The sequence below is a fragment of the Leptodactylus fuscus genome, chromosome 7 (genome assembly GCF_031893055.1).
Source record: "Leptodactylus fuscus isolate aLepFus1 chromosome 7, aLepFus1.hap2, whole genome shotgun sequence".
Lineage (NCBI taxonomy): Eukaryota > Metazoa > Chordata > Amphibia > Anura > Leptodactylidae > Leptodactylus > Leptodactylus fuscus.
The window spans coordinates 130972742-130988605 of record NC_134271.1 but is presented as its reverse complement, the minus strand read 5'-3'; the positions used below and the strand labels follow the sequence as shown (position 1 = coordinate 130988605).

The 15864-nt window shown below is 42.7% G+C and overlaps 1 protein-coding gene across 1 annotated transcript; it reads left to right on the top strand.

Annotated features, from left to right (window-relative positions):
• The first annotated feature begins 3321 nt into the window (after nucleotides 1–3321).
• LOC142212947 (jeltraxin-like) lies at nucleotides 3322–15864 on the top strand. The gene is made up of 3 exons (XM_075281084.1): nucleotides 3322–3370; nucleotides 3675–3730; nucleotides 15013–15864. Exons 2-3 carry the CDS (start codon nucleotides 3676–3678, stop codon nucleotides 15597–15599), a joined length of 642 nt encoding a protein of 213 aa, XP_075137185.1. The 5' UTR covers nucleotides 3322–3370; nucleotide 3675; the 3' UTR covers nucleotides 15600–15864.

Genomic DNA, 15864 nt, shown 5'->3' with positions numbered 1-15864 from the left:
TATACTGCACAACTGATGTCGGTGACATTTCTCAGACCTTGTATGCCTATAAATCACATTGTCTTACCTTACACTTCTTGTTGTCTCAGCTTCAGTTCTTATATTGCCCTCCATATTTCAAAGTATCAGCTCCTGAATATGTTTCCATACAAGCTGGAGATTGATGCCGGGCTGCCCTGCCTTGTGGCCTCACCACTAATTCATTAAACAATTTTGGCAAAAAACCCTTTGAGCCTCCTCTGGCACCAAGAACTGGTTACAATTGTTATCTCTGCACCTTCTATAACCGATCTCAGAGGTTTTAGCAGCCTAACCCTTGGCTTTGGTAGTGGGAGTCCTTCTGTCAGCCATATCAGGTCCACTAAGGGGGCATTATAGTATGTGAGGGCACTAAGGAAGCATTATACTTATGGAGGGCACTAAGGGAGAAATCATACTGTGAAAGGATCACTATGGGGACATTATACTACTGTATTTCGGAATCACCAAGGCTTATTATATTGTGTGGGTGTCACTAAGAGACCATCATACATGGTGGGAATCCTACTACATGGAGGCCGCTAAGGGGGCAATATATTGTGTGGTAGGCCGTTTGTGATCAGCATGGAGACATTATATTTGCCAACCCTCTCAGAATATCCAAGAGGTTTGTGTCAAAAAAGGAGATAGCCCAAACTGGAACAGTTTCCAAATATAAGGACCCACAGGGGCACTTGGCATATCGATACAAGTGGTGTAACACCATAAAAAATGTTTGGAAGGTTCAGAGACCCATCATGGAACTGTAGGACAGGCAAAAACCAATAGTCACTTAGTATGCAGCCTGCTTATGGTGGACCAGTTGGATTTCCTCACTGTCCCCAACTCACTCATGGGCTACTCAGAAACCTATTGAATAACCATCAAACATCCTGAGCCCCTACGTGTCTTTCTGTAACCATCAAATGTATTGTGCAACTATTGGGATGAGAAAAAAAGGTATGTGTTAAAACGGTATGCATTATTCCATAAGGGGATCCCCCAATTTCAGAGGCGTACTCATAAATGGGTCATCATCTTTTAGCCAAAGCAGAGAGCTTCTACAAAGAGATCGTCTTTCCAAGATGTCTGGTCCTTCAGTACTGCTATGAGTCTAAAGGGAGGCTACGTCCTACCCCATCATGCCTCACCTAGACTGGGTTGCACCAGCCTCTTGTGTATGGTTAAAGAAGACCTTCCACCACCTCCAGCAACTCGAACTCTCTGCATCTTTCAATAGGCACCTCTCTGCTGATTCCAGCACAGTTGGAATTATTTCTCTAGTCCTCACCATTCACAAACAAACATTTCCATTGCTGTCAATACAATTATATCCTATTGCTGCCAGATGTGCGGTCCTGGGCTGAAGTGGATAGTCAGGGACCACCCACTTGACAGTAGAGAGCATAAGTGTGCTGAAACTACCAGAACTGATTGCTTGGGAATGGTGGGGGCTAGAGAAAAAAAAATCCAACTGCACTGTAATCAGTGGAGTGGCACTTATTGAAGGATGTAAAGATGTTGAGTTGATGGAAGTGGTGGAAAGTCCTTGTTAAGTGACTTAAGCGACTTGTTGCTTTCAAAATCATCTTTGCTGGCTTGGCTTGTGAGTATAAACCACAACAATACACCTGTACATTGATGCTGTGAAGCAAACCAGGGAGCTTTGGAAGGTCTGCACGTGGATCATCGTCTGGAGATATAGGCTGGTGTATGAGTACCAAGGAAAGTGAAGTAAGAAGCAGCGCTGATCACCGATAAACAAGTGACCTCCTTATATTCCTCAAAATATATAGCAGCAATACGGCAACAGGATTCCTAGAGGAGCATATAATGGACTATTTTACATGTACCACACTCATCCTTGGACCTAGACACATGAAGAACAGGTGAAATGGTTCCTGCAACAGTACTATGTGTTTTGAGGAACAAAATGGGTTTCATTCATTTTTTGGTGACCATTTTTTTAAATGTAGATATAGGGTACGGGTATATATGGGTACGGCCCGCTTATGTGCTAAAGTCACAATGCATTGTTTGTTCTGTGCCCCACTCGCCACTTTTTACAAAACTGGGTGCAACAGGGCAGAAACCAAGGTTAGATGGGGCACAGATGCGTTGGCCTGACAAAGGTACTATAACTCAAACCAGAAAATTGGAGAGTTATACCTGAAATCTACGCCAATGCCGACTGGAGACAGTAGATTCCAATTCTGCAATCTGGGAGACAACTGGAGCTGAAACATGTAAGGAGAAGTTACACAGGGGGTCCAAGAAGGACTTTTGCAGCGGGGTATAAAGTTAGCTACACGCAGGGTCAGACCAGCCGGCTATTACATAAGAGTTAATACAACCCCTGGCAAAAAATATGGAATCACCAGTCCCTGAGAAATCCAGAAAAATAAATGTGGTAGCCAGGAACAGTTAGATTTTTAGAACAAGCACAGGAAATAAATTATGGAATCATGAAAAACAAACAAAATAACACTCCAACACATCACTAGGACTTTGTTGCACCACCTCTGGCTTTTATAACTGATTGCAGTCTCTGAGGTATTGACTTCATGAGTGTTAACAGGACTCTTCATCAATCTGGCTCCAGCCTTCTCTCATTGCTGTTGCCAGATCAGCTTTGCAGGTTGGAGCCTTGTCATGGACCATTTTCTTTCACTTCCACCACAGATTTTCAATTGGATTGAGATCCGGACTGTTTGCATCCCATATTTTTTTCCTCACAATTAAGTAATTCCATAATTTATTCCCTGCGCTTGTTCTAAATATCTGTTACTGGCTACCACAATTATTTTTATTGATTTCTTTTAGTGTTTCTTAAAGCCAGAAGGTTGCCATGTGAAATGTCTTTAGTTTTTTTTCCATGGCTGTGATCTGCTTTTTTTCTACAAAATTAAACAACTGAAGGAACATCCTCAGGGACTGGTGAGTCCATAATTTTTGCCGTGGGTTGTACCGGTATATGAGGTTCACCCTTTACAAGACACCCTTCAAACAAAAAGAGTTTATCCAAATTGTCTGGGGCTTCAGTTCTGGTAACACTGACTAGTCACATCCAGATCTCCTCCATCTATTGGCCGATCATTATTGTGCTGACACATTTATCACAGTCTATGTCCGGTCAGGCTGCTACACCCGTGTTTTCCAAAAAGTGATGAAAATGTGGAAAAACAAAGAGGATTTATCCAGGGGTGTGTGGGTGTGTTTTGGAGGGTGGGGGGGGGGGGAGTTAGGTATCTCAGCGGTCTATAAAATAAGATATTAGCTCATGTCACTCATTATAAGGCGATATTCACACCCGAGGAGATACTTTGCATTTATCAGTCACATCTGAATCCAAGTAAGTAAAACTCTCACTTACTTATCTAAGCTTGTACATAGGCGGTATAGTGATGTAATAACTGAGTGGTGTGGAGTATGAGTGATGTAATAACTGAGTGATGTGGAGTATGAGTGATGTAATAACTGAGTGTTGTGGAGTATGAGTGATGTAATAACTGAGTGTTGTGGAGTATGAGTGATGTAATAACTGAGTGTTGTGGAGTATGAGTGATGTAGTGAGTGAATGATGTGGAATACAAGCGATATAGTAACTCCTAGACGGCATAAACCAAAGTGACCTCATATCTCTGTGTCCTATATAGGATGAAGATCCTGGTGCTGCTCTTTATGGTCACCATTGGATGCTGCGCCAAAGAGGGTAAGTCACTAACCTGGGCCGTTCTCCGGTGTTTTCTGATGTTCTGTGAATTATTAACAGAATCAGGGCAGGTCAAACCCCACAAACTAGAAGTAGAAATGAAGGTAATATGCCACCTCTAAGATATCAGCACTGTAAACGTTATGCCGTTATTCACACTGCACCCCACAACGTTTCTTACGTTGCCACTATTCCAGGCACGTCCTTATTCTACACCTTACCCATTTCTACTATCAGCTACTCATACCGACAGCTTCATCAGAGGTGTCTTATCTAAGCCTACTAAGCTACAGCTAAGTGCAAGCCAATTATTGGTAGAGCAGTTTTTAGCTTCCCCCTCCCCCATCGGCACTATTGTGCGGCCGCAGGATTCGGTAATGACTGGGTCTGTTCCACAGGATTGGCGCATAGCAAATGTGGTGACAATTTTCAAGAAGGGGTCTAAAAGTGATCCTGGAAACTATAGGCCAGTAAGTTTGACTTCTGTGGTGGGTAAGATATCTGAGGGCTTTCTAAGATGCCATACTGGACTATCTCACTGTAAATAATCTTATAACACCCAATCAGCATGGGGATATGGGGAATCGGCCCCGTCAGCCTAATCTGATCAGCTTCTATAAAGAGGTCAGTTCTAGACTGGACATGGGAAAAGCAGTGGATGTGATGTATCTGGAAATGGGAAATGCAGTGGACGTGTTGTATCTGGACATTGGTCAACAGTGGACGTGGTGTATCTGGACATGAGTGATGCAGTGGACGTGGTGTATCTGGACATGGGTGATGCAGTGGACGTGGTGTATCTGGACATGGGTGATGCAGTGGACGTGGTGTATCTGGACATGGGTGATGCAGTGGATGTGATGTATCTGGAAATGGGAAATGCAGTGGACGTGTTGTATCTGGACATTTGTCATACAGTGGACGTGGTGTATCTGGGCATGGGTGATGCAGTGGACGTGGTGTATCTGGACATGGGTGATGCAGTGGACGTGGTGTATCTGGACATGGGTGATGCATTGGATGTGGTGTATCTGGACATGGATGATGCAGTGGATGTGGTGTATCTGGACATGGGTAATATAGTGGACGTGGTCTATCTAGGCATGGGTATTGCAGTGGACATGGTGTATCTGGACTTCGGTAATGCAGTGGACGTGGTGTATCTGGACATTGGTAATGCAGTGGACGTGGTCTATCTGGGCATGGGTATTGCAGTGGGCATGGTGTATCTGGACATGAGTAATGCAGTGGACGTGGTGTATCTGGACATGGGTAATGCAGTGGACATGGTGTATCTGCACATGGGTTTTGCAGTGGACGTAGTGTATCTGGACATGAGTAATGTATTGGACATGGTGTATCTGCACATGGGTATTGCAGTGGATGTGCTGTATCTGGACATGGTAATGCAGTGGATGTGGTGTATCTGGATATGGGTAATGCAGTGGACGTGGTCTATCTAGGTATGGGTATTGCAGTGGACATGGTGTATCTGGACATAAGTAATGCAATTAATGTGTTGTATCTGGACTTGGGTATTGCAGTGGACGTGGTGTAATTGGAAATTATTAATGCAGCGGACATGGTCTATCTGGGCATGGGTATTGCAGTGGACATGGTGTATCTGGACATGAGTAATGCAGTGGACGTGGTGTATCTGGGCATGGGTAATGCAGTGGACATGGTGTATCTGCACATGGGTTTTGCAGTGGACGTGGTGTATCTGCACATGGGTTTTGCAGTGGACGTGGTGTATCTGGACATGAGTAATGCAATGGATATGGTGTATCTGCACATGGGTATTGCAGTGGACGTAGTGTATCTGGACATGAGTAATGCAATGGACATGGTGTATCTGCACATGGGTATTGCAGTGGACGTAGTGTATCTGGACATGAGTAGTGCATTGGACGTGGTGTATCTGCACATGGGTATTGCAGTGGACGTAGTGTATCTGGACATGAGTAATGCAGTGGACATGGTGAATCTGCACATGGGTATTGCAGTGGACATAGTGTATCTGGACATGAGTAATGCAGTGGATGTGGTGTATCTGGACATGGGTATTGCAGTGGACGTGGTGTATCTGCACATGGGTAATGCACTGGATGTTAAGCATCTGGACATGAGTAATGCAATGGACATGGTGTATCTGCACATGGGTTTTGCAGTGGACGTAGTGTATCTGGACATGAGTAATGCAGTGGACATGGTGTATCTGCACATGGGTATTGCAGTGGACGTCATGTATCTGGACATGGGTAATGCAGTGGACGTGGTGTATCTGGACATGGGTAATGCAGTGGACGTAGTGTATCTGGACATGAGTAATGCAGTGGACATGGTGTATCTGGACATTGGTAATGCAGTGGACGTCGTGTATCTGGACATGGGTAAAGCACTGGACGTGGTGTATCTGGACATGAGTAATGTATTGGACATGGTGTATCTGCACATGGGTATTTCAGTGGATGTGCTGTATCTGGACATGGTAATGCAGTGGACGTGGTCTATCTAGGCATGGGTATTGCAGTGGATATGGTGTATCTGGATTTGGGTAATGCAGTGGACATGGTGTATCTGCACATGGGTATTGCAGTGGACGTCGTGTATCTGGACATGGATAATGCACTGGACGTGGTGTATCTGGACTTCTCAAAGGCTTTTGATTCTGTACCACACAAAAAGTTGGTATGCAAAATGAGAAAACATATGTATTTGGGTTCGCAACTAGGAACAGAGGATACTTGTTAATGGTAAATATTCAGACTGGGTCACAGTCACCAGTGGGGGGCCACAGGGGTCACTATTGGGTCCTCTCTTGTTTAATATCTTTATTCTTATTCTTATGGTAGAGTTGGAAGGGACCTCAAGGGCCATCGGGTCCAACCCCCTGCGAGTGCAGGTTTTCCTAAATCATCCCAGCTATATGTTTATCCAGATTCCGCTTGAAGATTTCCATTGATGGAGCGCCCACCACCTCCCGTGGCAGCCTATTCCACTCTCTCACTACCCTCACTGTCAGAAAGTTTTTCCTAATGTCTAATCTGTATCTCTTTCCCTTTAGTTTCATCCCATTGCTTCTTGTACTTCCTTGTGCTAATGAGAATAGGGGAGATCCGTCTGCACTGTGACTACCTTTCAGATATTTGTAGACTGCTATTAAATCTCCCCTCAGCCTTCTCTTCTGCAAACTAAACAATCCCAGTTCTTTTAGCCGCTCCTCATAGGACATGGTTTGCAGACCTTCCACCATTTTGGTTGCTCTTCTCTGGACTTGCTCCAATATATCGATGTCTTTCTTGAATTGAGGCGCCCAGAACTGTACACAGTATTCCAGGTGTGGTCTGACCAGGGAAGAGTACAGCGGAATAATGACCTCTCTTGATCTAGATTCAATGCTTGTCTTAATACATCCCAGAATTTTATTCGCCTTTTTTGCAGCAGCACCGCACTGTTGGCTCATGTTGAATTTGTGATCTACTATTATGCCCAAGTCCTTTTCCCCTATGCTATCACTTAGTTCTATTCCTCCCATACTATATATGTTTTTTACATTTCTGTTACCCAGATGTAGAACTTTGCATTTGTCCCTGTTAAATACCATTTTGTTCGCCTCAGCCCATTGTTCCAGTGTGTCTAAGTCCTTTTGAATACACTCTCTCTCCTCTCTAGTGTTGGCTATTCCTCCTATCTTCATATCATCTGCAAATTTTATGAGTTCCCCAATAATTCCATCGTCCAGATCATTTATAAAGATATTAAAAAGTACTGGGCCCAGAACAGAGCCCTGCGGCACCCCGCTTTTGACTTTCTTCCAGTTCGATGTGTAGCCATTTAGTATTACTCGTTGTGCCCGATCATTAAGCCAGTTGTGAATCCACCTAACTGATTTTTTGTCAAAGCCATACTTAATCATTTTTTCAATAAGAAGGTTATGTGATACTTTATCAAATGCCTTACTGAAGTCAAGATATACTATGTCCACGACATTCCCTTGGTCCAACCATTCAGTGATTTTGTTGTAGAAGGAAATCAGGTTAGTCTGACAAGATTTATTGGTCATAAAGCCGTGCTGGCTCTGGTTAATTAATGCCTTCCCATCCAGGTACCGAAGTAAATGTTCCTTGACAATTTGCTCAAAGATTTTTCCTGCTATCGAGGTCAGACTTACCGACCTGTAATTTCCTGGATCGTCCCTTTTCCCCTTTTTGTAGATGGGGACAACATTTGCCCTTTTCCAATCTAAAGGGACCACTCCTGTTTCCCATGACTTACCGAAGATTATAGCAAGGGGTTCTGTTATTTCCTCTGCTATCTCTTTCAGGACTCTAGGGTGTAAATCATCTGGTCCTGGGGACTTGGTTTCCTGTAACTTGGCTAAGTGGTCTCTTATCAGACCTTCGCTTATAGTCAGCTTGGAGTCCTCCTTCCCCTCATCTCCATCACCATTAATGTCGATATTTCCATTAGTTTCTTGGGAGAAGACAGATACAAAATATGAATTTAGTAGCTCCACCTGCTGTTCCACCATGTTAACTGTTTCTCCTTTGTCATTCTTCAGGACTCCAATGGTCTCCTTCACTTTTCTTTTGCTTTTAACATATCCCCAAAATCCTTTTACCTTACTCTTTGCCTCTTTTGCAAGCTTCAATTCGTGTTCAGCCTTAGCTCCTTTGATGCTTGTCTTTCAGAGTCTGCAGACTGCTGTGTACTCTTCCTTAGGTATAGTTCCCATCTTCCACTTTTTGTATGTTTCCTTTTTCCTTTTTAGCAGGTTATGTAATTTTTTGGTCATCCATCCTGATATTTTTAGGTGCTTCCCATTTTTCTTCCTTCTAGGTATTGTTAGTTCCTGTGCTTTAATGATTTCCCTACGGAAGATTTCCCACCCTTCATGTGCATTTTTGTGCTTAAGAATTTTGCACCATGGAATTCTGCTAACCCTTGCCTTCAGGCTCTTGAAGTCTGCCCTGCTAAAGTCGAGCCTTGAAGTCTGTGTCTTCTCAGGTCTTCTTCTTCTTGCAACCCCAAACTCAAGTATAGCATGATCGCTGAATCCCAGTGTCCCTGCTACCCGTAGTCCCTTAACCATGTGCTCTTTGTTGGTTAGGACTAGGTCCAAAATGGATGTTCCTCTCGTGTTTTCTTCTACTAGCTGGGCAATGAAGTTGTCTGCTAGAGAGGATAAAAATTTGATGGAGCCTTTACTCTTGGCTGTGTGGGTTTCCCAATGAATGTCAGGGTAATTGAAGTCTCCCATGATCACTATTTCATGTTTCTTTGAGAGCGTGGTCATTTGCTGTGAAAAAATCTCATCCATGTCTTCTGTCTGTCCTGGTGGTCTGTAATAAACACCTAGTATGATGTCCTTATCATTGTTTTTCCCTTGAATTACTACCCAAATAATTTCCAGTAGATTATCATTCTATAAAACTGTAATTTCTGTGGAGATGTGTTCTTTTTTAACATACAATGCAACTCCACCCCCTCTTTTATTAGTTCTATTCTTTTTGAATAAGTTGTATCCTTCCATCTGTATGTTCCAATCATGCATGTCGTTCCACCAGGTTTCTGTGATGCCGATGACGTCATAGTTTTCCTTGTGTATCATCAGCTCTAGTTCTCCTTGTTTGTTTCCCATGCTTTGTGCGTTTGTGTAAAAACATTTCAGATTGTGCTCTGCTGCATCCTTTTTCGTAATTTCCTTCTGAGTATCCTGTCTTGGGTCCTCTTTACCACATCTAGTAACCTTGTTTAGTATGTCTTTTAGCTGCATGTTCTTGTCTTTCTTTTTTCTTCCCATCCCCTCTTCTTCTAGTTTAAAGCCCTTCTGATGAGTGTGGCAAGTCTTCTGGCAAATATGTTTTTCCCAGGTTTTGTGAGATGTATCCCGTCTCTAGCAAGGAGTCCATCGTAGAGGTAATTCACGCCATGGTCCAAAAATCCAAATCCTTGCTCTCGGCACCACCGTCGAAGCCAGGTGTTTACCTCTAGTATTCTATTCCATCTCCTGATGCCATGACCATCAACTGGGAGGATTGATGAGAATACTACCTGCGCATCCAGTTCCTTCACTGTCTTCCCCAAATTTATTAATGACCTGGTAGGGGGTTTACAGAGCAGGGTGTCCATATTTGCAGATGATACTAAACTTTGTTGGGTAATTAATAATGAGGAGAATAGATTGAGATTGAGGATGTAGGTAGAATAGTGGTATCGTAAAAAAAAAACGTTGTGGGATGCAGTGTGAATAGCGGCATAACATGTAAAATGCTATTATTTTAGTGATGGCATTTTGCCCTGATTGTTACTACTATCGGCCTCTAGATGAAGGTAACCCCTTAGAGACACAGCCCAAAAGTGCGTTAAGGACCGGGCCTCTTTTTTCAAAACTGACATGTGTCACTTTAAATGGCAATAACTTTAAGACGCATTAACTTACACAAGTGATTTTGAGACTGTTTTCTCGTAACACATTGTACTTCATGTTAGTGGTAAACACTAATCAATATTTTTGTATTTATGTATAAAAAAAAAATAGGAAATTTGATGGAAATTTTGAAAAAATTGTAATTTTCAAAATGTGAAATTCTCTGCTTTTCAGGCAGATAGTCATACCATCCAAATACATGAATAAATATTATCTACCATAATGTCTTTTAATATATTTTGGACGTCACAAGGCTTACAAGTGTAACAGCGATTTTCCAGATTTCCAAGAAAATTCCCCAAACTAATTTTTTTGGGACCACTTCAGTTCTGAAAGGAATTGTAAAGGACTATATAATAGAAACCCCCATAAATCACCCCATTTTCAAAACTGCACCCCTCAAATAATGCAAAACAGCATTTGGGATGTTTGTTAACCCTTTAAGCTTTTCATAAGAATAAACATAATATGGAGGTGAAATTTAGACATTTCATTTTTTTTCACTAATACATTCATTTAGACCTAAAATTAACACATTTACAAAGGGTTAAAGGAGAAAATGCATCTGACAGTTTGTCGTGCAATTTCTCCCGTACACAGAAATACCCCACATGTGGGTGTAAACTAATTTTTGGGCAGACAGCAGCGCATGGAAGGGAAGGAGCGACACTGGGTGTTTGAACAGCAGATTTTACTGGAATAGTTTTAATGCGCCGTCTCTCATTTGCAGAGCCCTTAGAGTACCAAAACAATGGAAACCCCCCAAAAGTGACCCCATTTTAGAAACTACACCTCTCACAGAATTCATCAAGGGGTATAGTGAGCATTTAGACCCTACAGCCGTTTCCCAGATTTTGCTAACATTGGAATGTGTAAATGAAAAACGAATAAAATGACACTTTATCCCCAAAGTTTTCATTTTCACAAGGGGTTAAAGGAGAAAAGCCCCCACAGTTTGTTAAAAAATTGTCCCTGAACACGGAAATATCCCATATGTGGCCATAATCTGCAGTATGGGAACATGGCGGGGCTCAGAATGGACAGAGCGCCATTTGGCATTTGGAGGGTGGATTTTGCTGGAATATTTTTCAGGTGCCATTTTGAATTTGCAGAGTCCGTAGAGTACCAATACTGTGGAAACCACCTAAAAGTGACCCCATTTTGGAAATTACACCCCTCATAGAATTTATCTAGGGGTAAAGTGAGCATTTTGACCTCACAGATGTTTCACAGATTTTATTAACATTGGGACGTAATAATGAAAAATTACTTTTTTTCCAATAAATCGTCCATTTAGCGCCATATTTAAAATTTTTGCAAGTAGTTAAAAAATTAAAAGCCCCCCACAGTTTGTTACACAATTTCTCTTGAACACAGAAATACCCCATATGTGGCCATAATCTGCTGTATGGGTACATGGCGGGGCTCACAATGGAAAGAGCGCTATTTGGCTTTTGGAGGGCAGATGTTGCTGGAACAGTTTTCAGGTGCCATGTCGCATCTGCTGAGCCCCTAAAGTATCAATACAATGGAAACCCCTCAAATGTGACCCCATTTTAGAAACTACACCCGTCAAGGAATGTATCAAGGGGTATTATGATTTTGAGACTAAAAATGCTTCCCAAAAATTGAAAATTGAAATTTGTCATTTCGGTGCTCAATACGTTGCACCCACTTTGTGTTGTCAGAGACCTGCACTCCTAAAACTATTAAGGGGCCATCCTGAGGGGCAAAAAATTATATATGTGGGTATAAACTGCTGCTTGGGCACACAGCAGGGCGCAGAAGGGAAGGAGCACTACACTTTTTAGCTTTTGGGGTACAGATTTAGTGGGACTTTCTGGGTGCCATGTTGTTTTTGCAGAGCCCTGGAGGTGCCAGTAAACTGGAATTCCCCAAGAAGTGACCCCATTTTGTAAGGGCAATTTTAGGGTCTCTGCAAAAGGGTCATGGCATCCAGAAACCAAACCGTCTAAGTCTGTGCTCCAAAAACCAAATAAGCCTTCTTTCCTTCTGTATCTGGCTGTGCCCAAATATCAGTTTATACCCATATATGACATTACATACGTTATCCCGGGTACACCAGTGTCATACATGTGCCCTAATATCAGTTTATACCACATATGACATTACGTCCGTTATCCTGGGTACACCAGTGTCATACATGTGCCCTAATATCAGTTTATACCACATATGACATTACGTCCGTTATCCCGGTTACACCAGTGTCATACATGTGGCATAAACTGCAGTTTGGGCGCACAGCAGGGCGCAGAAGGGGAGGAGCGCGATGCAGCTTTTGGAGTAGTCAGATGTTTGGTATCTGGACACCATGTCATGTTTGTAGAGCCTGTAAGGTACCGGAAAAGTGGATTCCCCAAAGGAGTGACCCCAGTTTGAAAACTGCACCCCTTGAAGAATTTATCAGGGGGTGTAGTGAGTATTACTAACCCAGACGTGACTGCACAGCGGATGGCGAAGAGGGAATATATAAGCTGTGCGGAGAACATTGGGAACACCACATTCCCTACTATGTCCCAGTAACTGCTATGATTGGGGAAGTCACTCTGGGGTCACTTTGGGGGTCACTTTGGGTATATTTTTGCTCATCTGTAAATCTGGGGTGTCCCCTGATATTCGCTCGCACAGCTTATATATTCCCTTCCTGCCGCAGCCAGTTGTATTCTAATAATTTTGTGATTTTTGCGGGTTTTTGTCCTCGCATTGCTAGATGCTATATTTTCTTTATTTTTCTGGTGACATGGCCATATAAGGGCTTGTTGTTTGTGGGATGAGATGCATTTTGTAATGACACCATTTTTCAGTGTCTAAATCTTATTGAATACATTTTATTAACTCTTTTTTCCTGGATTTAAAAAACAAACAAACAAAAAAAACCATCAATTCCGGTATTGTGTTTTACCTTTTAAATTTTTTACCATGCAGCGTACAGTATAAGTAACATGTGACCTTTATTCTGCGGGTTGGTACGGTTACGGAGATACCTCATTTATAGTATTTTTTATGTACTAGTTCTGCAGAATAAAAACACATTTGGGCACACAAATCAATGTTTTTTGCATCGCCATATTCTTTTTTTTTTCCGGTTGACAGTGTTGGTTGGGGAATTATTTTTTGCGGGACAACTTATGCTTTTTATTGGTACTGTTGTGGGGTGCATATGACTTTTTGATCACTTTTTATAGCATATTTTGTAAGGTGAGATGACGAAAAATCACTACTTGCAGCGGGTTTTTCCCGTTTTTTTTTTTTTCCGTTATTCATCGTGTACATTAAATATTGTTTCTGTTTTATTGTACAGAATATTACGGACGTGGCGATACCAAATATGTTTTTATTATTTTATTAATTTTTAGGTTTTTTTTTATATAATTCATTTTCTATAGAAAGAAGGGAATTTTGGGGGCTTTATAACTTTAGTAATTGTTTTAAAACACTATTTTTTTTCCGCTTTTTTAAAACTTTTTCATGTGTCCCTATGGGACACTTGGATCAGTGATGATTACGTCACTAATCCTGTATTATGCTCTGTGAGACACAACATGCACGTGTCTCACAGGGCATAACAGGAAGCGAGCTGTGCAGACGGCACAGCTCACTTCCAGAAGACCCGGCAGGATCAACCAGGTAAGTGGGGCTCAGGGCTTCCTGGGGTCACTAGCCAGACCCCAGGCTTCATAGTAGACATACCAGCACCCCCCGATCTCGCTGCGGGGGGTGCCGGAGGGGGTCAGAAAAGCGCAAAACCCTTTGTTTGTGGTGGTCATGTTTGAATAGTACGTCATGGGTCGTTAAATTTTTCTAAGATAGCACGCAATACCTTTGAAAATACCAATCTCTCTTTTTTGATAAGCCCTTTTGTGCCCCCCACAGTAATAACGCCCCCTTAAAGGCTGGCCACAATGGTGATGCCCCCTTACTGCCCTCACACAATAGTGACACTTACTTAGTGACTTCAACACAATAGTGGTGCCCCCTTACTACCCAACCACGTTAGTGATGCCCAGTTAGTGCCCCTTAATAGGTAATAGGTCCCGTTAGTTATGATGCCTCCTCTCTCACAGCAGTGATGTAGTTCCCACACAGTATAATGCCCTGTTAGTAACTCCCAACAAAGCAATAAATGGCACAACTATCTCTGGCAACCCCATTGAAGGATGGAAAACTTATCACACACGTACTGGGGCTTTATTCACAGGGAGGATTCAGGGTGACTTTATGTGCCCATTTGACTGATAACAGTGGGTTCCTGTGTTTGGACCCCAAGCTATTTGACACTTACAGATGTCTGTGATGGGACAATCCAAGCCTTACTCCCGCAACAAATAGAACAACTCATTCAACAGACCTCTACCAGCCTGTACAGTGCACACTGCAAGGACCTAGATATAGGGGCTATTGAGTCCAGAATGCAGCGGCGGAGCTACAGGAGGTGCCTGTGATAGTCTACACTGCACGGGTGTATCTATAAGGGGTACCTATACAATCCATACTGCAGGGGCGTAGCTATAGAGGGTGTCTGTGCAGTCTAAATTGCAAGGGCGTAGCTATAAGAGATACTGATGTAGCTATTGCTAACAGGCCATGGACATTGAGGGAGACCCAAACGTTCCTCTGTGTAAGGGCCCCACCTATCTTGTGCAATTTAAAATAGTAACATATTGTATGTGACATAAATCGCACAAGGTATGTAGGGGCCCATGATCAGATTTTCAGTTGGGGCCCATGATCTTTACGTTCCCCTTCTGATCCACAACATTTTGCCTAGAAGGATGTTAGAGATCTGGTACGGACATTCATCACCCATCATTGTCTCTCTCCCTTTTAGATTTACGCGGAGCATCGTTTCTATTTTCCCAAAAAAGTAAGACAACCAAGTTGGTGATGAAGCCCAACATGACAGAACCATTGAGCAGTTTCACCGTCTGTCTGCAGGCCTACACAGACAACATCCAGAGAGACTCCCTCTTCAAACTGGTCAACGATTCCAAGACCTACTTCCATCTTTACAATGTTCTGGATTATTACTACATTGCCATAGACAACATTCAGGTGTCCTATAAGAGCAGTAAAGAGAGCCTGGAGTGGAGACTTATCTGTGTGTCCTGGGAATCCAAAACTGGGCTCATCCAACTTGTTGTCAACAGGAATATCTTCCCAAAGAGGGTCTTAAAACCAGGTTTTCTCATAGACCCGATTGTTACCGCGGTCCTTGGGCAGGATCTTAATTATTATACTTATGGAGACTCTTATGTGGGGGAAATTAGACAAGTTAATATGTGGGATCGCGTAGTTGGCTCCACTGAGATACAATTAGTTTACCAAAGTGATTGGTATAAACGTAGAGGAAATATCATTGACTGGGAGTCGGTGGACTATGAAATATTTGGAGATGTCTTCTTGTATAAGCCTTAGAAGAAACCTTTTATGTTGACTCCGTCCATTCTCATTCATTTTTCATGTGCCCCCACACAGTATAATCCTCCTACAGTCACCCGTAAATTATATGCCCTCCCTCCATCTACACCCTTCCTCTGCCCCCAGTTTCATGCCCCCCCTCCATCTCTGTCCCTAGTTTCATGCCGTTCTACCCCCCTTCATCTGCCCCAGTCTCAACAAAAATCAAACACACTCACCTTCCAACTCACCTTCCAACGCTCACCCGCCACTCTCTCCGCTC

Excerpts from the sequence above, each read along its gene's own strand:
- LOC142212947 (XM_075281084.1), top strand. The coding sequence starts at position 3,676 with ATGAAGATCCTGGTGCTGCTCTTTATGGTCACCATTGGATGCTGCGCC. Across the intron at positions 3,731-15,012 it reads TGGATGCTGCGCCAAAGAGG|ATTTACGCGGAGCATCGTTT; the intron begins GTAAGTCACTAA and ends TCTCCCTTTTAG.